The following is a 27,618-nucleotide window of genomic DNA, read 5'->3' as shown; positions in this document are numbered from 1 at the left end:
AAATATAACAAACTACATATCAGAATTACAAACAGTTAAACACGGTGTGCCGCAAGGATCTGTGCTTGGGCCAATACTATTTATACTCTACGTAAATGACTTCCCTAGCTATATAAATCAGAAACTTATAATGTATGCTAATGACACAACAATCATTTGCACAGCTGACACAAAGGAGGAGCTTGAGAAGGAAGCACTCCTGACTATTGAAAATGCAAATAAATATTTAACACAATACAACCTGTTTATGAATCAGTCTAAAACAATGAATGTAGTATTTCAGACCAAGCATAGTGAAAATTATAATATAAATGTTAATATAAATGGAAAGACTATTAAAGAAGTAACCAGCACAAATTTTCTAGGAACTATAACAGACAAACATTTGGCATGGGGGGAGCACATAGATGCACTGTGTAAAAAGATAAACAAACAGATCTTCATCATACATAAAACAGCTAAGACTGTGGATGATAAAGTCCTCAGATCAATGTATTATGGACTTGTCTTCCCACATTTGTCTTATTCAGTTCATACATGGGGAAATGCACAAGCTGGCTACCTAAAAAGAATATTCACAATTCAGAAAAGGGCAGTGAGATGCATTGCAAAAATACCACCAAGACAGACCTATAGGCAAGCTTTTGTACACTATAATATTATGACAGTATAGTCACTGTATATATACCAAAGCATAATGGTGGTAAGGTCAACTGATAAACACCTCCTAAATAAAGATGTACACAAACACGGTACAAGAGGAAATGAAAATTACTACATGAAAACAGAAATCTAAAACTGTCTATGACTGCCCCAGAAGAAGCAGGCAAAAGGTTTTTTAATAAACTCCCCAAAATCATTAAAAAAGAAACAGATCTAAAATGTTTTAAAAATAATTGAAACTATATCTCACAGAGAAATGTATATACAGTTTGAGTGAATACTAAGATGGTGTTTAAATATATCATTACTGAAATGTACCTGTAAAAATTATCATTTCTGTATGTTTTTTTGATTTGTGTGTACGTCTAATGTGAAATATGTAAAACCTTTGTATGATTATGGACTATTTCTGTTTAATCATTTGTTTCATTTATATATATATCTTGAAATCAAGTTTGATGTTAAAAGGCTATTGTATGACACACCCAATACTCTCAGCTGGATTTTCAGCTGGAGTCCATGGGCAAAGAATAAATAAATAAATAAATGATCCATGTATCCCATAATGAAGGAGAGCCTTCACTCATGTGGATGAATCAAGTTATTCATTAGCAATCTACATCAGCCAATGCAGGGTACATCTATAAAGCATACCAACAATAAATTATGCGTAGTGTTAATCTGCTCACACTGATAACTGCAGGAACTACTCTTAGATTGCTTATCCATTTAACATCTACTGCTGGGTAATGGCCTCCTCCAGACTTCTCTAGACAGATGTGATCTGTGCTTTTTCCCGCCATGGGACACTTTTTTCTGTTCGTGGGATCTATGGAGCATTACTGTTAAGAGAGGAGATAACTCAGTTACAAATTCTGTATAGTATCTGTCAGGGTTTCCATCAGGCACTGGGGTATTGTTCAGTTTTAGCGATTTCAACTGTTTCTCAACACCACTGATACCACTATCAGTGTCACTCATTGCAGTGGTGTAAGAAATAAACCGAGGCAGTACTCCAAACTCTTACTTTGTAAAGTAACATTTGAAAACATAATGTATCATTTCTACTTTCGATTTACTACCCACAATTTCAGTGCTTCTTTCACTCATGAGTGTCTGAATGCTAACTTTGATGTCACTGACAACCTTAACATATGGTTAGCATTTCTTTCTATTTCAAATATCCGGTGCTGCATTGTTAAAGAAAAAAAAAAAAGGTCTCTGGGAGGTGCCAGAACGTGTTCCAGCCGAAATTAAGCCCTGGTTGCATGATAGGCAAACATATTTCCTATAGAATCTCACTATTTGTAGTCCCATGTGTTGTTTTACAGCTATTGAATAGCAGTTGCTGTTTCTTTAAAAGTTTCTCCACAGAGACTTTATACCATGCAGAATATTTCCCCTCAAAAGTTGTTTTACTAAGTATATATCTATCCAGTACCTGGTCTACTACCCTTCAAATTTAATAAGCAGTAGTTACTTACATGCTCCTAACCAGAGTTAAATGTTTCAAATTCCTCCTTCAAATATGACAGTACTGCCGCTTTGTATAGTGTGTTGACCAGTTATATCTTTCTTCTTGTTTTAGCTTTCATTTGTGCTTTGGTAATCATTGTTGCTACATCTGCCTCATAGTTGCCGATACATACTAGTTTCAGTGTGGACATCTTCAAATAATGTAATATATTTATTGTGATTAGATCTAGTATATTTTAATTATGAATGGGCTTCTCAAATGTTTGTTCAAAGTAGTTTCCAGAGAAAAATTTAGTATTCTTGTCACAACCATCACTTACAAAACTACACATTCAGTTGACATGAATTTCTTCTTTATGTTACAGGTTAAGGATGTAAAGACTTCTGAAATTTTGTTGCTTGACTCTTCTTTCAGTTTTGAACTTCTCACTATCCTGATTAAGTCTAATGGGGACTACAACATTGTCCTATATATCCTTCAGTATACTACCTATGTTTCTCAAGGGCTGTTAGTAAAGATGTGGTTTTCAAGGTGGCGTCGAGTGAACATTTTTCATGTAGTGATGTCTCAGTTTCTTTAAAAAGTGATAGTGAGGTTTGTAAAATTTGGGTGAAGAAGGTCAAAAGAGGTATCCTGTGTGTCGACTGCAAGTACTGGTACCACGATAAATGTGTCAAAGTCAATTTGAAATATATAAAAGACGAACATGACTGGACGTGCCGACAGTGCTTCGTAAGTGCCGTGGAAAATGAAATAACGAACGCGCTAAAGACAAAAGAAAAAATAATAAGCGTGTTAACAGAGGATTTAGTGTCAATCAATACAAAATATCAAGAACTTATGAGGAAATATCGAGAGCTGGAAACTAAATATAAAGCAGTGGACCAGAATTATTGCCTAACTCAAGACAACGCCGTTGTTAATAGTCATTTCGTGCAGAAAACGTGGCGTGAACTACGTGTAAGTACAGTCCCAGTGATATCATTATCAAACAAATTCTCAGCACTAGTAGCGGATTGTGGTAACACAACAGACATAAGCGAACCAGAAAGTAATCACAAAACTCCTGCTAAAGAACCAAAAAACAACTGCGAACCTTAAGATGCACCATAGGGCTCCTTCTATATGCCGACAGTCATGTAAAAGTTCTATCTAAACGTTTTCACGAAAGTATGCCTTCAAAGCATTCAGTTTTCATGAAAATCAAGCCTGGTGCAATGTTAAATGCAGTGGTGGAGAATATTACAACAGAAACAATTCAACTGAACAAAGATGCTCACGTTGTGATTATTGGCGGCGGCAATGACGTATACAAAAATGAAAGCAAGACAGCCCTGCGATGCTTCCGTAACATTTTACCAAAACTATTTCAAATGAACATTGTCATCACAAACGTGCCAGCACGACATGTTTTACCACTGTGGTCATGTGTACACAAAGAGATTTGACACTACAATTCTGAGCTAAGGAAACTGTGTGATAAATTTAGCCATGTACATTTGATAGACTTAAGTAAGATGGCGCCTGGTAAAAGTGTACAAATTGCCGATCCCGCAGTTCCAACGAATTTCGACCGTAATAAGTGCAAAATATGTTCAAAAAGAGTTATACGAGGTATTTTGTGTATTAACTTTAATTACTGGTATCACGAAAAATGCGTCAAAGTTAACCTGAAATACTTTAACAGTGAAGAACAGTGGACATGCCGCCAGTGCATCATACAAGCAGCTGAATCCAAAGTAAACAATACTCTAAAAACTCAGGATCACATAATTACGTCGTTGAAACAAGAAATAATGGACCTCAACCTGAAGCTTGAAAGCCTACTGGTGAAGTATCATGAACTATTAGTGAAGTGTAATGAACTCGTTATCCGCACACCGAACGTAAATATCGGTAACAAAAATTGGCGTTCGACGGGACAACGTACTACGAGAAATAGTCAAGCCGTAAATCGTGCTCAGAATGCAGTGCCCAGAAATCGTGTGTTGTCTAGCGCCACGTGTGATCGTAGCCCTGTAAAATCTGAATGTAAACAAACTGCAACTGAAAACAAAGCTAATGTGGGGGTACGCCTACGTGAAATGGATCCAGAAAGTGATTTTAAAAGTGTAACTACTGATAACCGCCGGGTGCAAGATGCTAGCAAGGTCAATTTGCAGTCTAACTTTGCTCAATATCTTACGCAAAAAATTAACCCAAAGTGAACAATCCGCCACAAAGTGTATGAATAATCCGTCGACGAACATAATCTCTCAAGCACCAATATATGTGCAGGACAAAAACGAAAGAAATTCCAGAACGTTACATAGCAAGAAAATCTCGGAAAAAATGAAAGTACTAATATTAAGTGACAGTCATGGAAGAGACTGTGCTCAAATACTGCAAGACAAACTAGGGCCCTCATACCAGGTAAAAAGCATAGTAAAACCTGGCGCCCCACTAAAAGAAGTGATAAAAAACGCAGAATATTTGAGAAGAAGCTTCGGTACACGTGATACTTTGATTTTAATAGGGGGTTCTAACGACATAGACAAACCTCTCGATCTAATGTTGAAGCATGTGGTAGAACCATTGGAACCAATAGTCGCTCTAAGTCACAAAATGAATATCATTATCCATCCTATACCCAGGAGATATGATGTTCAAAATTTAAATAGTAAAATTAATACTGCAAACCTCCACCTGATTCAGGCTCTGAATTTAGCTAAAGACGCGTACAAAAAAAGAATTGCTGTGAACTTTGAAATAGAGAGACTAGCCAGAAACCACTTCACAACACATGGCTTACACCTAAACAAATGTGGCAAGGAGATTATCTGCAATAGACTGGCCTTCCTGACAACTATGGGTGACAATAAGAAACCAAAAGTCAGAAACCATAAACAGATGCTAGTAAGCAATTGGATAAAGATAAACAAGATGGGAAATAAAAAGATTAATAGTGGCCATACTGTGCAAACTACACTAGACAAATGGGTCACGAAGTCACAGAGACGAAACACAAACCCCCTGACCCCTCAAAAAGGTCAGCAACCTGAAAGGATCAATAATGTGATGGTGAACATTATCGAGACATCCCTCCAAAACGTCAATGTGATGCCTCAACAGTGTGAAGTGCATGTGGATACTTTTCAGGCCCACCTGGAAGATGAGATGGCTGCCAAGGACGACCAACAGAACCTGCACAACTGCTCAGAAGTCAACATACCTGGAATACACCACAATTTAAACTAAAGGTCAGTGACACAGTAAATATGACTTCGAGCCCCCTGAGTAAACCCCACTCAGACCTGAAAATCTATTATCACAATGTCCAATCTTTGAGCAACAAAACTGATGACTTAAGCATTTTGCTGACCAGTGAACTCAGTGATATCTCAGTAGTATGCCTAGCAGAGCACTGGCTCTGCACTGATGTGGTTAAGCTAATCTCACTACCCAACTTCAAATTGTGTGAACACTACTCCAGATCAAATGATGGACATGGTGGGGTTGCCATCTTCATCAAACATCACATTGAATATAGCCCACTTCCTACCCTAAAGGAAATAGGAACAGATAAGATCTTTGAATGTGCAGCCATAAAGCTTACAGATCTAAGTCTAATTGTAGCTACAATCTACCGTCCCCCCTCCAGTAGTATTAATGATTTTCTGTTACAAATGGACTTGTTTCTATCCAAAATAAGTCAGTGGAAACAGGAGGTGATTATATGTGGTGACTTTAATATAGACTTTCTCACCCACAACAGAAACAGGGAAACTTTGATTAACATTGCAAAAACTTATAATCTGCATGGACTTGTAAACGAGCCCACTAGAATAACACCCACATCCAAGACAGCTCTAGATCAAATTTTTGCAAATAGAAATAAACTTAACCCAACTCTAGAAGTATACAATGCAGGATTCAGTGACCACCAAACTGTCATTCTAAAGGTCGATGTTAGCAAAGATACCTCAAACCCAGTCCCACCTAAAACTTTACGAAGGTTTTTCACCCAAGAGAACTTGAACAAGCTAAATGCCCTCCTTAGTAAAGAAAAGTGGACAGAGATGTACACAGTCAATGATGTCAAGACGAAATTCAACATATTTCTTGACAAAATGATCCACCACTTTGAAGAGGCCTTTCCGCAAAAACCAGTAAGAATAAATAATAATAGAAACAAGAGTTGGATTACACCAGCTATAAAAATCTCTTGCAAACATAAAAGAATACTCCACATGTTATGTAAACAAAGTAGTGACTCCCCCTCAACTAACAGAATACTATAAAAACTACACATGTATCCTAAGAAGAGTGATAAGACAAGCAAAAAGGATGCAGAATGATGAGTACATTGACAAATCCAGCAATAAAGTAAAAGCAATGTGGAATATCATAAAAAGGGAAAGAGGGGAAATGAAAGCTTCACATACGAACATAGAAATCAAACTCCACAATGAATCTATATCTAATCTCAAAGTTGTGGTGAACTCATTCAACAATTTCTTTACAAGCATAGCTGAAAAACTGGTCCAAAATAATCCTAACACAAATTACCAACCAGCAAACCAAAAATATCACACATGTGCAGAGTCAATTTTCATTACCAAAGTCACTGAAAATGATGTTGAAAAAGCCCTCAGAGAGTTAAAAAATTCATATTCAACTGGAATTGATGGTATCCCAGCAGCTGTAATCAAAAATTGTGAACACACAATTGCTGAACCATTAACTCACCTCTGTGACTGTTCTTTCCAGGCAGGTATCTTCCCTGAAGCTCTGAAACTTTCTAAAGTAATTCCTGTCTTCAAAAAAGGTAATAATAAAGATATGAATAACTACAGGCCTATCTCAATCTCATCCTGCTTTTCTAAAGTTTTTGAAAAAATAATGTCCAAAAAAATGATTGACTTCATTGAAAAAAAAGATTTACTAAGTTTAGCTCAACATGGGTTCAGAAGCAACAAATCTACAGAAACTGCAGTATATGATTGCATAAATACGCTTTTAGATCTGTTAGATAGAAAACAACCCATAACAGGCATATTTCTGGATCTGTCAAAGGTTTTTGACACTGTTGACCACAAAATATTACTGGAAAAATTAAAACACTACGGTATCAGAGGAACTGCAAACAACTGGATTGCTACATTCCTAACCAATCAGATACAGAGAATCAGCATGAAATATACTAATAGACAAAGCAACTCAATAACCGAAATACTATCAAGTAATAAAACTGTAAAGCAAGGTGTTCCACAGGGCTCAGTATTGGGACCCCTACTTTTCCTCCTGTATATTAATGACTTGAGCCTGAATGTTGATGCACACAAAACAATAATATTTGCTGATGACACAACTGTACTCCTCAAAGGGGAGAATACAGAGGTGGTGCAAAAAGCTGTGAATGTGGCTACTGATCAACTCAGCAACTGGGCAAAAATCAACAGATTAACTATCAACACCAAAAAGACAGCTTCCATGAACTTCCACACAACACAAAATGCAAATTCCTCTCAGCCATCTGTCACTATAAATAACCAGTCAATAGATACCGACACTGTTTTCAAATTCCTAGGTCTGTGGGTTCAAGATAACCTGAAACGGAATACACATACAGGAAGGGTAAATGCCAGGATTTGTACTGGCTGTTACGCATTGAGTGTACTGAAAACATGTGCTAGCCTGAAAACATTAACCAGTGCATACTACGTTTATATACAAGCCCACCTAAAATATGGTGTAATATTCTGGGGAAATGCTCCAACTGCTCTGAGCACATTCAGAATCCAGAAGAGAGCATTAAGGATTATTAATGGGAGCAAACCCAGAGACTCCTGCAAACCCATCTTCAGAAAGTTAGAAATCCTTACACTGCCTTGCCTCTACATTCTTGAGACTCTAAAATTCTTCAGAAAACATATAGTGCCAACTGACCCCAGAGTCGTAAAAAATAATGAAATACATAAACACAACACCAGGAAAAACGCAAACCTGCATGTTATATGTACAAACACTCAACTGTGTAAAAAGGGAGTTTTCCACATGGGCCTCCAACTATTCAACAATCTTCCCACTAGTATTAAGTCCATCGAAGACAACATAAAATTTAGCAAAGCCGTGAAGTCATATTTGTTGTGTCACTGTTTTTACTCTGTAAATGAATACTTAGAACAGTAATCTTGCTGTTTGTGCTAAATTGAAAACATTGAGCAATATAATACATTAGAATACTATAGGCTTACATTAATACATGTTAACAATGTTAAATGACATTTTCCGATATCTGCAACACACTGTGTACCATCAGATCACATGGAATAAAGAAATTGATGAAATTGAGTCATGATGAACACACAAAACACGGATTCTGCTTGAACAGGAAACGGAAGGCCAAGCTAGTTTCCCACAAAAGCAAACTATTCGAGAAAGATAGTGTGGAGAAAGCTCCAATTGCTCTGGGCTACAACCACGGGACTTTTTTTAGAATAAAGAACCATAATAATAGTTTTCAGGGATGTATTTCGGATATGACTGAGTCATGTTCATGCAAAGGAAAGCCAAGCTGTGAAATAAGTGATCAGTCATTGCAGGTCAGTTCTAAAAAACCAGTGTATGAAAAAAATTGTTAAAAGTGTAACTCAAACAATTTTGATTCGTGCAAGATGGTAAATAAACAAGAAGTGATAAGACCCTTAAAGTTAATGCACTTAAATGTGCAATATCTCAGAAACAAACTAGACATTCTATAAATATTCATAGAGGAACACTTGCCACATCTACTAGTAATAACGGAGCCTGGGCTAAAATGCGGTGAAATAATATATTATAGATTAGAAGGTTACATACTAGCAAATAGTTATTGTAAGCAAAACCATAAAGGTGGTGGTGTGGCAGTTTATGTCAATAAGGACATAGAAGCTAAAAAAATTTCCTTTCTTGAACACCACACCAAAGAAGGATCAATAGAAATGACAGGTATTGTACTCCACAGTAATGATCTTAAGTTACCAAAGCATAAAGTGATTGGAGTATATAGCCACCAAATGCTGATGTAATGCTGTTTCTGGATAAACTTAGTGGTGTTGTTGGTTAGGCCAGTTCTAATGACCTTACTATATTAGGTGACTTTAATATAGATGCAAAATCAAATAGTATAGTAACTTGAAACTCAGTGATGTACTAACCTCATACAATCTTGTAAATATAGTGAACTCTGATACCAGAGTGACAGACACATGTTCCACTAGAATACATTATGCTATAATCAACAAAGATGTTATAGATAAGGTAAATTACAGTAACTTAGATTTTCTTTATTCTGACCACTTCTGTCAGGTGATAGAATACAAAAATTAAGTTGTGCCTAAAATAACAAAAATTGTGCTACGGAAACAAATGCTGAATACCTCAAATATTAATGCTCTTAAAGACAAATTAGCGAATAAGAAATGGAATTCTGTGTACCAGGTAAAAGGATTGGATGAGAAATGGAATGGATTCTACTCTACCCTACTGCATCATTATGAATGTCTCTGACAAAGATTATCTCTGCATATCACGTGTAACTCTGGCCACGCCCACTTTCTGCGATATATAAGTCGCTCTCAGACGTCCGACTCGTCAGTCGGCAAGACTCACCGGAGGAGAAACACCCCTCTGACGATGTCCAGCACAGCTCTGGACGAAACGTTAGGAGCTGAAGAGTTTCATGGACCATGACCTTACATCCCGGAAGGTTTACCAGAAGATATTATGAATATAGTTGTCCAGTCAGAGAAATCCAGAAGGTAGTTAAATACTGTCCAAATTGAAGTAATCCTAGACTAAAACTGTCAACAAATCTAATTAGGCTCAGGCAGCAAGTACATGATCTAAAGCAGCTTTATAAAGTTACTAATATGCAGGTTTTCAAGGAAAAATACAATAGGGCCAAGAAAACTTTTAAAACTGAAATTGTTAACCTAAGGAAGCAGATTAACAGCAAAACAATAGAACAGTCTGGCAACATAAGCAAAGCATCTTGGAAGCTGATTGACAAATACCGAAAAGGTCCCAATAAGATGAACATGGAAGCACTCAGCATAAGACATGATGGTAACATTATAAAAAACCCAGATACTATATGTAATATTTTTAATAACTACAACATTTCTGGTGAACGACCAACCCATATTATAGATTAACAGGTAGAGACCCGATGCCATCTCACCCAGTGTACCGACTCTGAATTTGTGGAAGTGAATGAGCAGGAGGTTTGCAGGGAAATATACATGCCAAAGAAAAAATTTTCATCTGGATGGGATGGCGTATCCAGTGCTATTACTAAAGCACACTTAAAAGAAATCTCTAGACCTCTTACTCACCTGATTAATTGCAGCATTAGAGAAAACATGTATCTAAAGGTTCTAAAAATGAGTATAGTGAAACCAGTGTACAAAAAGGGAAGTAAGGAAGATGTTTCCAACTATAGACCAATATCATTAATTCCCACTTTTAATAAGATATTCAAAAGCATTATCCTTTCTCAGCTAAGTGCCTTTTTCACAAAACATAAACTGATTGTAGATTCGCAGCATGGCTTCAGAAAAGAGCTAAGTACAACCACAGCAGTTACACAGTTCATTCATGAAGTTTACTGTCTGTTGGACCAGAAGATGCAGACTGCAGGTATATTTTTGGACCTGACAAGAGCATTTGATACGGTAAACCATAGGGTACTTCTTAAAAAGCTAAAATCTTATAGTATTGGAGATCAAGCCATGAATCTTCTAACGACATACCTGCTGAATCATAAGCAAAACACTAAATTGTCATACAAATTAGATAATAAAATCATGAACTCCCAGTCCACCAGTGAACCTGTATTACTAGGTGTACCACAGGGCTCAATCCTCGGACACTTTCTGTTCCTTATATATATATTAACGACATTGCACAACCCATTAACTCCTATATTGTAAGCTATGCAGATGACACATCAATCTTATTCTGTGGGAGTGAATCTAATGAGCTAGAATCTCTTGCTACTAGTGGTGTAACAGAAGTAACAAAATACTTAAATGATCAGGGACTCAAGGTGAAAGTCACCAAATCTCAACTACTGACATTTAAAACAGGCAGTTCTCACCACAACAATATGAACAGTGTGTGTAATATCTCTGCAACAGAAAATGGTAACTGTAAATTCCTGGGTGTGTAGGTTGATGAAAATTTGCAATGGGCATACCACATTAATTTCGTATGCGGAAAAGTCAGTAGTACCATATAACTCCTCAGCCAGCTTACATTGATAGTTCCTAGCTGAGCACTGAAATTATTATATTTTGGAACACTTTACCTCTTTCTCAATTATGGAATTGAACTATGGGGCTGTGCAGCTGATGTACATTTAAAAAGAATACTACTACTACAGAAAAGAGCAATAAGACATATACATGGGATGGGACATAGAGATTCATCTCATGAAGTGTTTGTGCAGCACAAATATCTGACAATATATTCTCTGTACATCTTCAAAATAGTTGTATTTTTTATAAGTCAACCAACAGAAGCTATCAGGGGCAGTGATGTCCATGATCACAACACTAGAACAAAATGTAACTATTTCCGTAACAGAACAATGTTAAAAATGACTGTGGTTTGATATGGTATAACAAGCTACCAAACACTATAAGAATGTACACAGGAAATGCTTTTAAAACAAAATTAAAATCTTTTCTGATAGAAAAATGTTTATATTCTTTCAAAGAATTTTAAGATCGTGATTGTAACATGAGGCATTAGCATATCAGTTGTAATGTTATAAATGTAAAAAATAGACATAAGAATCGACAGCTACAGAATATAGCGTATTTTATAAGTGTAAATATGACCATAGTATTAAGGCTAACATTTGCAAAAGCCATCATTACGTTGGCTCCACGCAAAGAAAATGTAAATAAATAAATAAATTTACACAAAACAGAGTCAACTTGTTTCTTTGCCTGATTAAGTTGTTTGATTTATGGTTGGTAATAATTTTAGTGAACACCTTGCCCATTACAAATTCGAGCCTTGTAAGTCTGTAGCTTTTTATGTATTGTCTAATCTTGTGTTTTGTGAAGGAGCATAGCTTTAAGGAACTATCTCATTTTGCAAATGTTCCATACATAATTTTACAAGTGTTTTTGTATAACTTTTTCTCCAGCTCTTATCAGTTTAGTTAAACATCTGCTCCCACTTTTCCATTTATCATTGTGAAATAGCTTTATACACCTCATCTGTCATTATATCTGGAATGCCATTATGTCCACAATTGCTTATCTGTATTTCTGATTCATATCTTGAATAATACAAACACTGAAATAAATCTTAATATCTTGAGACAGTTTTCTCCCTGTTGGCAACATTCTTGAATAAATGGATTCACAGAGCCCTTGCCACATCAGTTCTGTATTGAATCTCAAACTTTTGATAACTCCTTCCATTGTCATCATCAGGAGATTTCAGTAGGTCAGTAGGTACTTTATTTAGTTGGCCAAGCTATGTCATTCACATGTCATGAAGTGATAGAAGTTCTGTATGCTACAGAGATTATGTTGATGTCTATGACTGAAGAATATTGATAGTGATGCTGATATCATTATATGGTGGATGACGCCTTTTTTTGTACTGGCACTTGATGCCGAAAAGCAACAGAGATATAAGCTAAGATCTACGAATAAACATCCAACACTATCTTTCTGATTGAATTTCATTAAAATTTTATGTAACAATATTACAAGAAGGGAAGTTACTACACTCACTGTATAGCAGAGATGCTAATTATGCGACTCAGCATTCCGCTATATGGTGAGTAGCAACTTTTGTTCTCATAATATTGTTACATCCCATCCTGGATTTTTCAGTATCCTCGTCCATCCTTACATAACCCCTGCTCCCAATCCCTTACCTCATGGCTCATACCCCTGTAATAGACCTGGATGCAAGACCTGTCCGATACATCCTCCTACCACCACTTACTCCAGTCTGGTCACTAACATCACCTATCCCATCAAAGGCAGGGCTACCTGTGAAACATGTCATGTGATTTACAAGCTAAGCTGCAACCTCTGTGCTGCATTCTATGTAGGCATGACCACCAACAAGCTGTCTGTCCACATGAATGGCCACCGACAAACTGTGGCCAAGAAACAAGTGGACCACCCTGTTGCTGAACATGCTGCCAAACATGATATCCCTCATCTTAATGACTGTTTCACAGCCTGTGCCATATGGATCCTTCTCACCAACATCAGCTTTTCTGAATTGCTCAGGTGGGAACTTACCCTGCAATACATCCTACATTCCTGTAATGCTCCTGGCCTCAACCTTTGTTAGTCACTGTCCTCACCCATCCAGCCCCCTCCCTGTTCCCATTCCAGCACTACACAGCCATCATTTCACTGCCACACCCAGTCTTTTAATTTCTTTTATTTCTCTCCTTTCCGCTACTTAACCCCCCCCCCCCCCCCCCTGCGCACCTTCTCTCCTGCCCTCCATCTAAACTGGAACACTTGACTGTTGACCACTCCCACCATACTATCCCTCCCCGCCCCAGCCTCCTCCTTACCCCCACCAAGTCGCCACTCCCATCATGCACTGGTGCTGCTGTTCGCAGTGTGGTCTCAGGTCTCTGAGACTGCAGACGTGTGTGCAAGTTGCGTTTATGTGAGTGTGTATGTGTGTGCACATGTGTGTATGTGTGTCTACTGCTGACAAAGGCCTTAATGGCCAAAAGCTTTAATTGTGTGATCTTTTTATTGTGCCTATCGTGACTCAGCATCTCCGCTATATGGTGAGTGGCAACTTTCCTTCTCTGATATTGTTACATTCCATCTTAGATTTTCCATTGTTTGATTTTTCTATTTTTAATATGATGTCATCTACACAAGAAATATGCCTCCCTTTTATGCCAAACGTTTCAGTTCCCCAAACCATATTTTATCACCTACACCACTGAAGGGCTTAGCAATGTCACAATGAATCACAATAGGATAATTTTGCTTGTTTAGGTCTACCAGAACAGATTTCGTGATAATATATAATGCTTTCTCTGTACAGAAACATTTACTGAAGTGAAGGAGAGCTGTTGTTCAAAGATTCTTTTCAAGAAGTTGCTTCAATATACTGTTATAAGCTACCCTTTTAGAAATTTTTAAGACTGTAGGAGGAAGAAAGATTAATCTATAATTAGAGGTTACTTGTCTCAATTTCTAATAAATGAGTGTTGCTAGTGCATATTTCACTCTTTCATGATAAACTCCTTGAGTCATTGAGATTACCAAAGTATCTGAAGGGGTTATTCCTAAGTCAGTATAATATAAGAGAATCACAGTATTTGAGATTTGGAGCTACAGAAGAATGCTGAAAATTAGGCGGACTGCTAAGATAAGAAATGAGGAGGTTGTCTGCAGTATTGGTGAAGTGAGGAACATATGGAAAACATTGACAAGAAGAAGGGACAGGATGATAGGGCATGTGTTAAGACATCAGTGAATAATCTCCGTGGTACTAGAGGGAGCTGTTATGTCCTTTTTACCCCTACCTAATGCATCATATACTAAATCAATATATGAAAGAGTGTCTATATTACAGTTACATTCAATTCTACCATGTATGCTGTCTGGCTTGACTGACACCAGTAGTAACTCATTACTTATGTACTCAAAGGCTGCTACCTTTTTGTGAACTGCATGACTAATTTCTCTACATCAAAAACAAGTTGACAGTCTTTTCCAAAGAAATGCCTGGATATTGCAAAGATTTACATAAGGAAAAACCTCCTACAGAAAAGTCCATTACCTGTAACTAATTTGTTTTCCACACTCATAGATTACAAGGAATCCTTCAAATGTTACTAGTATACTACTTGTAAAACATGTAATCTACAGGACCAAATAAAAAACTAATAAAATCAATTCTCAGGTTATCTCTAGATGTGCCTGGGCATCTGTCATGTTCATAGAGTTTTGTGTCAGCAAGAAACAAACATTATTCACCATGAGATTAATATATAACATGAACAGTAATAGCCTTTTCACATTTCTGTACCTGGCAGCTTACAATTATACATCAAGTTTGCTCGTGATCCCAGGCTTTTGCTTTTCCTTGACATCTCTTACCAACTGACTCATCAGAGTACACATCATGGCCTGACTCAAAACTTCACTCTGAATAATCTTTCTTACTCTTCCCTGACCCACAGAATTATGTAAATAATGCATCCAGGAGAACTGCACTGCGGGTGAAAGCTCATTTCTGGGAACAATATTTAGGCTTTGACTAAACTGTTTTCTGCTATTTCTTTAACCTTGAAAGAGCTTATGCGAAGTTTATAAGAGTAGCAGATAGGTGCTGATAAACTGATGCTTTCAGTCATCCTGTCAGATGTGCTTGTCTGTCTGAACTGATAAAATTGTTGCCAGTAAAAGGCAAAAGTCAGGAATTTGAGAAACAGTGCAACGTAAAATACCAGATTATGTTTTTACATGTAACTTTGTAACTGTAAAATACAACTGAATATTTACCAGCATGAAATGGAAGTTAACGTGGTGCTTAATGTGCGATGAAGCAAATATAAAAAGGAAATACTATTAACAAAATTTGAAACCCTATAACACATTGTCTTCAACTTATGTATTAAAAAATGTGTTTCAACATACCACTGAGGTTCAGATAGGGGAAATAGCTTCCCATAGACACATAGTTTGCCATTGTGAGGTCTGAGCAGACAACTGTTATCACCAAACCTGTAATGAAAAAATATTATTAACAGCGATTTCAAGACTTTAAATCACAAGCTACACAGCAAACAAACAAGTTCCAGTGATTATGCACTATGTTATGTACAATCTTTTAATGGTGCATTTGAAGTATTGGTGCACATTGCCTAACTATCCTGCCTGATAAAAGAAGTGAAGCATCCAGAACGTACAGTTGGCATTGCAGTAACTGTGTGATGCCCACAATGTACAAAAGTAAGTTCTGAGGCAGTCCTGTTGTGCTCTATGTACTCTTAGAGTTCCATTAGATTTAAAGTCTTTATCAATTGTAAATGGCCCTTGTAAATTCATAAACTGACAATTTCATACTTCATTTTAACAATGAGGAGCATTATTACACTGTATGACCTTACCATAACATATTCCACTGAGACCTTGGAGGAATGCCAGAGCTGACACTGTTGCATAGTCTCCATCACAATTGAGATCAAACACTAGGAATGTCATGAGCAGAACCTCAAACAGCTGAAGAGCCATCCAGAAAGAGTAGCACAGCAGATGACACAGCAGTACCTCCAACATTGTCACACCTAAAAAATGTCAAATTATCACTGTATAATGCTTAGCAAACTGTCTCATAAAATAAGTACTCTATATCCATTATATTAGTTAACACTGTCACATTTTATGTTGCCCTAGAGTCATTATAACGACATGAGGCTGTGGAAAAATGGAAGTGCACTGTTAAAACACTATAATACAAACTTTGTTAAAATGTGTACTTCAAAAGCAATTAATTGAAGGTTGTGTTTGCTACTGTTTCCTTTTTAATCTTTTTAGAGCTAGAGCTGTGACATAAAAAATATGAAGATATAAGATGTCACATTATAACTTTGTGTGTTTTTGTTTTCTTAGAGAAGTGTCATGTTCATATTTTGTATCAGAGGAGTCATAACGAAAAATGCACAAATTTAACATTTCCCCATTTATTGTTCCCCAGTTTTTGCTTAGGTCTTTCTTCAAATATTATCTTGCAGATTGTGGACACTATCAGACAGAACACACAGTACTGTTTTCATAAGTAAGCTTCCAACACCTACTACACAGTTGACTCATAACAAGGATATTCCTGGCTATGTTACCAAAATAATAAATTTTTGAAAATATAATATAATGGTATGGGCAAAAAATCTAATCACCAAGTTGCAGCAGGAGAAAACACAAATAAAAGTTAAGGAAATGTGCAAGCTTCTGAAGCCAGTGACTTCTTCTTCTGCCAGAAGGGTTGAAGGGGAATGAAGAGGGATGAAGGAAGAGGACTGGTGAGGTTTAGAAAATAGGTAAAATTATGGAAAAGTCACCCACAACCCTGGATTGAGGGTGACTTATTGGCTGGGATGAGAAGGAAAGACTGATTGTTGGGGACTGCACTGGAGGAGTTTTGAAAACCTGACAGCTTAAAGGTGGAAGATATAGTAATAAGCAAAATAGAGATTAATGACAGAACACTGTGTAAGTGATGGTAAGAGTATGTTACAATGGTAGACATGTGAGGTGATAGGGTGCAGAAAAATAGATACGTTGAGAAGTAAAAGATGTAGAAAACTAAAAAGAAGTCGAGAAAGGGATAGTTACTGAAAAGAAATGCTGAGACCAAAGAAATTAACATAAATTAAGACCATGTGTGTGGTGAGAACCAAGGACATTTTGTAAAGCCGGTTCCCAGCTGTGTAATTCTGAGAAGTTGGTGTTGGGGGAGTCCTGAGTGACCATAGTGCATCCTAATTGATTTTTAACTAATTTAAGTAACTGGAAGTCAATCAAAAATATGTTATTAACAGTTCTCACACTGCCTTTAAATGTTACAAATGTATGTAGACCAGAAGCTGTGGGCTCCAGGAGAGTGTTAAGGCAGTGTTTGCATGGTAGTGTGTTTGAAATCAGTGTAAATTCAGTTAAAGCTATTTTCATGAAGCTCCAATAAAAATAAAATGTGTGTGTTTGTCACTTATTTAGAACACCACATTAATGTTTTTCAAAATTAAAAACCACAAAGACAGAGTCTGTAGCAAAGGCATTATGATCCTCATTCTTGATGTGATAATGATCATGTGAGATGAGTATTATCCTTTATTTTGGTAACACACAACTACCTCTTTTATTAGATTTGTGAAATGCTTTGTTTTCATTATTTTAAAGAAGTAGCACACAAAATGACAAACTATGATTTTTATAATGGCTTTGTTAGTTGTTTATTTTACAAACTCATATGTCAAAATTACATTAATGTTAAACAACGGAAAATCCAGGATGGAATGTAACAATATTATGAAAAGGAAAGTTGCCATTCAGCATATAGCGGAAACACAGAGCTGCAGGTAGGCACGGCAGAAAGACTGTCACAATATAAGCTTTTGGCCAACAAGGCTTTTGTCAAAAATAGATCTCTCTCTCTCTCTCTCTCTCTCTCTCTCTCTCTCACTCACACACACACACACACACACACACACACACACACACACACACACACACACATCAGGGCTGCTACTCAGGTACCTGACTGCGTGTGGAGTGCGCACAAAGCTTTTTTTAGTTTATGGGACTCTCCATCCATTCCAGATAATGATAGCTATGGGAAACACAGAAATATCTGGATAAGCTTGAAAGAAATACCTCCTATACGTGAGAGTATCAAAATTGTAATAGTAAACTGGTGAAGCATTCACAACGAAGTGCTTGAGTCTGGAGTGCTCCTGAAAAACAGAGAAGCTCACATAATATGAGGTACAGAAAGCTGTCTGAAACCTGAAATTGGTAGCAGTGAGCTTTTTGGGGAAAATTTAAGTGTATATTAAAAGGATAGGCAAATGGGAAATAGCGGTGGTGCATTTGTCGTAGTAGACAGGAAACTCAAATCCACAGAGATGGGAACTGAAGCTGCATGTGAGATTGTTTGGGCAAGACTCACTATCAGGGGTGGACATAAAATGATAATTGAATCCTTCTGTTGCCCACCAGACTCATTTCCTAATGTAGCCAAAAACTTCAGAGTAGACTTCAGTTCACTTGTACATAAGTTCCCAAATCATACTGTAATCATCAGTGGAGACTTAATCCATCCAACAATTAGTTCAGGAAATTACAGTTCTGTTAGTGGTGGCTGTGATAAGACATCCTGTGGAACATTTCCTGAAAAGTACCTAGAACAGATAGTTAGGAACCCCACTTATGATGAAAATATATTGGATCTAATAACAACACATAGACCTGACCTCTTTGAGGATATCCACATTAAAACTGGTATCTGTGACCATGAGATGGTTGTGGCAACAATTACTACCAAAGTACAAAAGACAACTAAAAGAGGCAGAAAGATGTATATGTTCAGTAAACTACATGAAAAATCAGTAGTGTCATACCTAAGTGAGGAATTTGAAACTTTCAGCACAGGGCAGGAGCATATAGAGGAACTATGGTTCAAATTTAAAAGATTAGTTGACCATGCACTGAATAGATATGTACCCAGTAGAACACTTCATAATGGGAGGGAACCTCCATAGTATATGGTCACTATAAAGAAACTTATAAAGAAACAGAGACTACTGCTTAATAAGTGTAAAACAAAGCATGGGACTATAGAGCTCTAAATGAAACGTGTTTGCCTGTCAAGAGAAGAATGCATGATGCCTTCAATGTCTACCATAACAGAATATTGTCAAATGATATTTCATAAAACCCAAAGAAATTTTGGTCATAAGTAAAGACTCTTAGTGGCACAAAAGTTAGTGTCCAGTTCCTAGCGAATGAGACAGGAACTGAGATTGAGGATAGCAAAGCAAAAGCTGAAATGCTTAACTCCATGTTCAGATGCTCCTTTACCAAGGAAAACCTAGGAGAAATTCTCCACTTTAATCCTCATACCACGAAAAGATGAATGAAATAAGTATTAGTGTCAGTGGCGTTGAGAAACAGCAGAAATCTTCAAAACTGAACAACGATCCAGGGCCTGATGGAATCCATGTCAGATTCTATATTGAATTTGCAGCTCAGTTCAGCCCTCTTCTAACTACAAAGGGGGTTCAAAAAGTTTTGCACAGTCGTCTCTAATTTTTGTTATTTTTTGCAGGAGGAGAATGAAATTTTTTGTGAACATACTTGGAACATTTAGCTATAAGTTGTTGTATAAAAGTATTTTCTTTTATTTACACATGAGCCATATCGACTGAAGTAGATGTCAGGTTGTGACAACGTTCGGTGATGAAGTTGCTCTTCAAAACCAGCGATGACTTTGCCACATCAATTCACAGGAAGTTGCTTCCTGTTTATGGGGAGGACACAGTGGATCGCAGCAGTATCCAGCGGTGGTTGCAGAGGTTTAAAGAAGGTGACTTTCACAGACAGCAGGGCAAAAGCTGATGGCCTCCTTCTTCTGGGATCAGTGTGGTGTCATTTTCATTGACTTTTTGGAACCTGCCTCCACAATTAACTGGGACGATTACTGTTTGTCATTGGACAAGCTGCGATGTGCCATCAAGAATCACAGACCACAGCTTCAGGGTCAGCTCATCAGACTACACCATGGCAATGCCAAATCCCATACAGCCTTTATGACACAGGAGAAAATCAGAAAAATGGGCTGGAATATTGTTCCTCAACCTCCCTACAGTCTTGACTGGGCTCCATCTGATTTTTACTTCTTTGGTAGTCTGAAGGCCCACCTGCACAGTAAAACATTTGATAGTGAGAAAGACCTTGTTTCCTGTGTCAAGCGATGGTGTAAAAGTCAATACCCAGAATTTTACCAAAGTGCATTTACATCATGGAAAGAACATTTGGCCATATGTGTCACAGCTGATGGAGACTACATTGAGTAGGCTCAATGTATAGCTAAATCTTCCAAGTATGTTAAAAAAATTTCATTCTCCTGCTACAAAAAATAAAAAAAATTATAGACGACTGTGCAAAACTTTTTGAACACCCTTTGTATAATCTATCAGAGATCTCTCAAATAAAAAGCCATTCCCAATTCTTGGAAAAAGCACAGGTCACACCTGTCTAGAAGAAGGGTAGGAGAAATGGTCCAAAAAATATTCGACAATATCCTTGACAACAGTTGGTTGTAGAATCTTATAACATATTCTGAGCTCAAACATAATGTAGTATCTCAAACAGAATGACCTCCTCAATCCTAACCAGCATGGATACAAAAAACATTGATCATGTGAAATCCAACTCAGACTTTTCTCACATGCCATACTGAAAGCTTTGTATCAAGACAGTCAGGTAAATGCACTATTTCTTGATTTCTGAAAAGCATTTGACCCAGTGCCACTCCTACACCTATTGTCAAAAGTATGATCCTATTTGGTATCAAGTGAAATTTGTGACTGGATTGAGGACTTTTTGGTAAGGAGAATGCAGTATGTTATCTTGATGTAGTGTCATCATCCAGAATGTAGCAGTAAATTCAGGTGTGCCCTGGGATGTGTGTCAGGACCATAATTGTTCATATTTTATATTAATGACATTGCAGACAATATAAAAAGTAACCTCAGACTTTTTGCAAATGATGCAGTTATCTGCAATCGAGTACTGTCTGAAAGAAGCTGCATAAATATTCAAGCAGATCTTGATAAGATTTAAAAGTGGTGTAAAGATTGTCAATTTGCTTTATATGTTCAGAAATGTAAAATTGTGCACTTCACAAAACAAAACAAAAAAAGGAGTGTCCTATGACTACTATATCAGTGGGTCACTGCTGGAATTGGTCAACTCATACAAATACTTGGCTGTAACACATTGCAGGGATACGAAGTGGGACAATCACATAGGCCCAGTTGTGGGTAAGTCAGGTGGTAGACTTCAGTGTATTGGAAGAATACTGGGGAAATGCAATTCTCTTCAAAGAAAATTGCTTACAAATCACTCGTGCAACCAGTTCTAGAATACTGCTCAAGTGTGTGAGACTCATACCAAACAAGACTAACAGGGGATGTTGAATATATACACAGAAGGGCAGTGTAAATGGTCAGAGGTTTGTTTGATCCATAGGAGTGTGTAACAGAGACACTGAAGGAAATGAACTGGAGGACCCTTGAAGAAAGTCTATTAACAAAGTTTCAAGAACTGGCTTTAAATAATGACTCTAAGAATATACTACAATCCCCTTCACATTGCGCACATAGGGATCATTAGGATAAGATTAGAATCATTATGCATACACAGAGGCATTCAAACAATCATTCTTCCCATGCTCAATAGGTGGATAGAACAGGAAGAAACCCTAATAACTGGTACAACAGAATGTACTCTTTGCCATGCATCTCACAGTGGTTTGCAGAGTATGGATGTACACACAGATGGCACAGAGTAGATGCAAAAAGGACAGTTTAATTACAAAGATGAGTTCTCCTACCCCTAGCACTTCCATCTTCTGCTTACAAAAGGAGCCTTTGTCCCACCCTGCAACTGTAAATGCATGTTGTTGTCATACTGTCATCCCTAATTCCTACAGTGTCATTTCATCCACATAACACCATAACAACATGACAACTAGTGAACAGAGACCTACCACTGGCATGGTCTGTGTGGAAACAGTACACTTTTTTCACATGGCTGCCGCCCACAGCTCACTCATGTTTGACAATTAAGTTCTTGTAGCTACTTCACTATGGTACTGTAGGATCACAAAAGTCAGTTAGTGACTGCTGAAGGAAATACGTTACTTGACCAATGGCTTCAGATTTTTGGCGTTCAAGAACTGCAGTGAGATGTGGAAGCAGAGAAAGCAGGCAAAAAAGGCAGAGGGGATATGCAATTCACTTGCACCTACATGCAGCACTTGATTGGTATTATCTGTTATGTTAATAAAAAAAACGAGTTCAAGAATAAACCATCTGTGACTGATTAATAATATTATGGGAATTGTTACTTGTTGTGCCAATAGACAGCTAAACACATTTCACCCAAACTAAAATCTTGTATAAACAAATGTGAAAGGGACATTTTCTGAACTCTCAATTACAGCCCTTTTTTTTCTTTTATAATTAATAATTACTTCACTATTAATCATTTATGAGTTATTAATAGTGTTTGTTGTCACTTTATGTCACAATAAAACCAATGTACAGTTGCTACCGGAAACAACCAGAGTAACAGCTTCATAACCAAAGTTGCACATCCTGTCACTGTGGCACCACAACTAAAATGTACTGAAAATGACTTGTTTTGGAGAGATCTTTGATGTGGTATATTACTGAAAGTGCATATTTTCATAATATGTTAGTATAAATATGAAAACCAAAAAATACAGCAAATTAGCTTCAGACGCACTGAAATCAATATGGCAGCTACTCAATTTTTTTCTATCAATCAATAACAGCACAGGACACATGATGTAATCAGCCAGTCACACAATAAGCTACAATCTGTCATGGCAACCAGATCATTTTGCTTTCATATTTGTTGGCTTCACCAACTCCCAAACAAACTGTTGCCTTCCACCGAACTACGGATCAGTCTGTCACAATGACCAGGTTTTTTGCTTTCACATTTGTTGGCTTCACCAACTCACAACTATACTGTTATTTTCCAAAGTAACTTAGAGCTTGAGCTATGCTATAGATCATTCCGTCACCACAACCAGGCTTTTCAGGAAAAATCCTAAACATTTGTGAGAAGCAAGAATGTAAATGTGTGCTATGATAGGCTGATGAATTCAACTGTGACAGGCTGACAGAAGCAAACCGAGGAGCTACCATCTCAAATTCATTGTTTATAAAGTCAAAACGCTGAATTCAGTGGTTTTCATATTAATATATGCATATTACAAAAATATGCACTTTCTATGATACACCACATTAAAGATCTCCCCAAAACACATCAATTTTAGTATTATTCATTGTGCTGAAGTTGCAAGAGGTGCGACTTTGGTACACAAAACCTTTGCCAAGGAAGATATGGATTTTATTTCCTTTTTTCAGAAATTTTACACAAATTGTAATTTATGAACTACAGTTATACATTTTATTTGTTGCGTACAACATTTTTCATTGCCGTAGTTGGATTAGATAATATTTCTCAGTCATGTTAATTCTTATTAAATCTATGTACAAATATTTGCTGAATCTGCCTAGGAAAAATTTCAGGAAGGCTTTTTTTTATGGAAAGGAGGGAGGAGGGGTTTACAGCTTTGCCAATTCTGACAGGGGCACAGGATCATCTTGATACAGCTGTGGACAAGAAACTGTTGGAAGAGGTAAATAAACATGATTCTGTCAGAGATTAGCGTTATAACAAAATAATAGATGTTAATGTTCAATGCTTCAAACAATGGAAAGTCCACATTGGAATATTAACATCTGAGGTGTTGAGATCAAGAATGGGGCTTGTCATCATTTCTGGGGTATATGAGTTATTACTGTAGCTGTTATTTCCACATGATTACGCATCTGTTGGTTCTAAATGGGAATTGTCAAGTAATATTTTTCCCTGTCTAAACCAGAGTTAAAATTTAATTTCATGCAGAAAGAGGACTTGCCACAGAGACAAGTCCCTAAATTGCACGAAAGAACTTCAGGTGTGATGGCAACACTGTAGCGGGATGCAGTAAACAGCTGTGAGATTTCAAAATAGCTTTGGTGATGGACCTGTCAGACTAATACAGAGATGATTTACAAGAATTTAGAAGAAAGGAATGATGCCCTGAATTGCGGAAGAGGTATGGGATTAAACAAAACAATGCCATTGATTTGGAATATACCACTTGGAAAGGAAACATTGTTTCAGAAAGGGAAACAGGTGCAGATTGCTAGAAACTAGTCATAATATGTTTATTGTTTGTATTCTCCATGCTTAATATAATAGTAGAAACAAGTTGTGTAGAAACATTATACTGAAATGAGTTGATAAATTCCTTTCATTTATGCAAATTTTCAATTTATATTTAAGTTATAATATGGGAAATCAGTAAAAATGTTATTTGCCAAAATATATAGGTTAATCATACACTAATATCTGTTTACAGATGCCAGCATAAATGTTTTAAGAAGTTTTCAGTTGCTGAGAATGAAATATTGTTGACAGAACTCAACAACGCCTAACAAAGATGGACCGGGGGGTACTTGGGTGCTCAAACTCTTTCCTTTATAGCAAGAGCAAGGAGACTGCACCCAAATTCCATTACTAACTGTGGAAGGACAACAAAATTATTATTGTAAGGTAATGGCATGACAACAGTAATACTATCTTATTAATCATTTTGTTCTCAAATTATGTAAACAATTCATCAGTAAACACTTCCGGGCTAAGTTGCCGTGGTCAATCTGTAGAACTTCTTCTCCCTGACGTTTTGTTCTCCGTAGTTGAGAATTAAATGTCAGGGAGAAGAAGTTCTACAGATTGACCACGGCAACTTAGCCCGGTGTTTACTGATGAAGACGCTGGCCGTGAAAGCCTACATGGGATGATATGTAAACAATTGATTCACTTTTTGTAGAGTAATTAAAATAAAATAACATAAAAGTGTGATTTGTGGCCCAAGAATTTACATTTCTGTGCTTGTTAGATTATCTGAAGATTCCACTTTCTGTATATTATGAACATTCCAGTGATGGAAAAGTTAAGTTTATGTTGAAAAATTAATTAATACCCATTAGTTTGTTCATATTGTGCTAGCACAACACTGTAAGTTAAATGGTTAAGAAATGTATTTAATAGGGTTACAGTGTTTCAAATACATAAGTTTTGTGTTTTATGATAATAGATTGATTGGGTCATTTTTATATCTGCAGGTTAAAGTTGCCTTCAAGGAAACTATATTATGCAATAAAAACTCTATTGCACTCCATGTTAAAAAAAAGGTCAAGTGGAGAGACTGTGCCATCTAATTCAAGGAGGAGTTCCAGAAAGTACTAATGTCATGACAGATGAACTCATACAGTATTGTCCAGTAAAGGTAGCACATTATAAACATTGTGGTAGGAAGAAGAGATATCTCTAAGTTCTTTATCTGTGAAGCTCATGTGGAAAATAAAAAGAAACCATAATGTACATAATTTACAGATATCAAAGTAACATTGCTGACCCAGGATTGTTCATGGAACATGGAAAAAATAAATAAATCATTCAAATTCATAACAGTTCACATTTAATGGTATGAATGATAGATGTTGACTATATAACCAATTTTTATAACATTCTTGTACAAACATAATTTTGTACAACTCACAACAACTGCCTGGTTCTAACAGTAAAGATGATTAACAACATAATGATAGTGCACAAAACTATTGTAAATTAAAATTACAAATATATTAGAAGAACGTTACCTGACACCAGGTTTCGATCCCAGACTCCTTCTATCTGTTCTGCGATGAGGACAGTGCACGTCAGAATTGTAGCAAGGAAATAAATCATCCTAACGGAATACAAAGCATTATGTTTACTAAACATATAAGGGTCCCAAAAATCACAAGAACAAATAGTAATTGGTTTAAAACAATCTTCAGATAACCATCTCATACTGTCATTTAAATTTCTAACAAATGAGTTACTATCTTGGTTTTTTTTGAGTACTTACGAGTACATAATCCCAGGAGCAAGAAATCCTGCATATGTTAGATCTTTGGAACCATGTACAGGCTTGTTGAACTGGAAATGGAAAGATAAGAATGAAAGGCAATCTCAGTAAACAGAAATTAATATGTTTTTGCAAGAGGTGCCAACTGTGCAGACAGTGATGAATGTTTTTGAGATATAACACATTTAATATATATTTGTTTTTGTGCTAGTGGTGCAACAGTACTTGTCTTACCTTAATCGCTAGATTGATAGTGGTAGTACAATTCACTGAGAACCAAGATCACCAGACCTTACACAATTAGATTTTTGTTTATGGTGTTGGGTAAAGCCTGAGGTGTACAACTAAAAGGTGAGTATGCTAGATGAACTGCTTAATCATGTTGTGGATGCTGCTGCACTCATTAGGAAATGTACAGAGACACAACAGACAGGCAACACATTTTTCCAAGAGTGCATAAATGTAATGAAGTTGGCAGCAGGATATGTGAACATTTGTTGTGAACTGTGCAACACTTATGCTTGGATGTGAATGTGTTAAAAATATGTATTTTTCAATTGATACTTTATAAAATGCATGTTGTAATGTTAACTAACTGTGGTACAGTGTAAACTTGACAATGTACTGAAATATACATCAAATAAATAACAATGATGGAGGTGTCTCAGGTCCGCAACTGGGTGGTAGCATTGATATAATGTACCATTTTGGGAAGTGTCGTACCACCCATCTACTTCACCAGAAGATGGGTACTATGACACTTCCTGAAATGTCACAATATATCAATGCTACCACCTTGCTGGTGACCCGAGAAACTTTCGTCAGCAGTGTATGCCAGGGAAGCCTACAGTCAAATAAATAACAATGTTTTATATCTTGGAAAGGATTTGGAATAGGGCATATTTGAAGCTTTTTTCTTCAAATCATTGTTTTTTCATATACCAGAATATTGACCAATCCTCTTGGGACACCCTATATACCAGCCCACCATTCTGAGATAAACAGCATATGTCAGATTTGTAATGAGGGGATAAATCATTCTATTGGAATACAAAGCATTATAATTACCAAACACATAAGGGTCTCAACTATTACAAGGACAAATCCTACATGTAATGTGTCATTTCCCCAACATCATCTCCTATACACGATTTTTCAGTACT

At 36.7% G+C, this 27,618-nt stretch overlaps 1 protein-coding gene and 1 long non-coding RNA gene across 4 annotated transcripts in view; one reads left to right on the top strand and one right to left on the bottom strand.

Annotated features, from left to right (window-relative positions):
- The window catches only part of LOC124606911 (ABC transporter G family member 23-like), a 506,422-nt gene that overhangs the window by 4,848 nt on the left and 473,956 nt on the right, over window positions 1–27,618 (bottom strand). For all 3 annotated transcript variants that reach the window (XM_047139013.1, XM_047139016.1, XM_047139015.1), the window contains exons 15-18: window positions 26,456–26,526; window positions 26,205–26,293; window positions 16,290–16,466; window positions 15,817–15,903 (exon numbers count right to left, since the gene is read on the bottom strand). In XM_047139013.1, coding sequence (XP_046994969.1) covers window positions 15,817–15,903; window positions 16,290–16,466; window positions 26,205–26,293; window positions 26,456–26,526 — 424 coding nt within the window. The remainder of the gene's footprint in view (window positions 1–15,816; window positions 15,904–16,289; window positions 16,467–26,204; window positions 26,294–26,455; window positions 26,527–27,618) is intronic.
- LOC124606912 lies at window positions 13,890–26,049 on the top strand. The gene is made up of 3 exons (XR_006978747.1): window positions 13,890–13,949; window positions 24,902–25,095; window positions 25,668–26,049. It is a non-coding gene; the product is annotated as an uncharacterized LOC124606912 (long non-coding RNA).

Source organism: Schistocerca americana, chromosome 3 (assembly GCF_021461395.2).
Source record: "Schistocerca americana isolate TAMUIC-IGC-003095 chromosome 3, iqSchAmer2.1, whole genome shotgun sequence".
NCBI lineage: Eukaryota > Metazoa > Arthropoda > Insecta > Orthoptera > Acrididae > Schistocerca > Schistocerca americana.
Note: the sequence above shows the minus strand (reverse complement) of the source record. Positions and strands in the feature narration are given on the sequence as shown.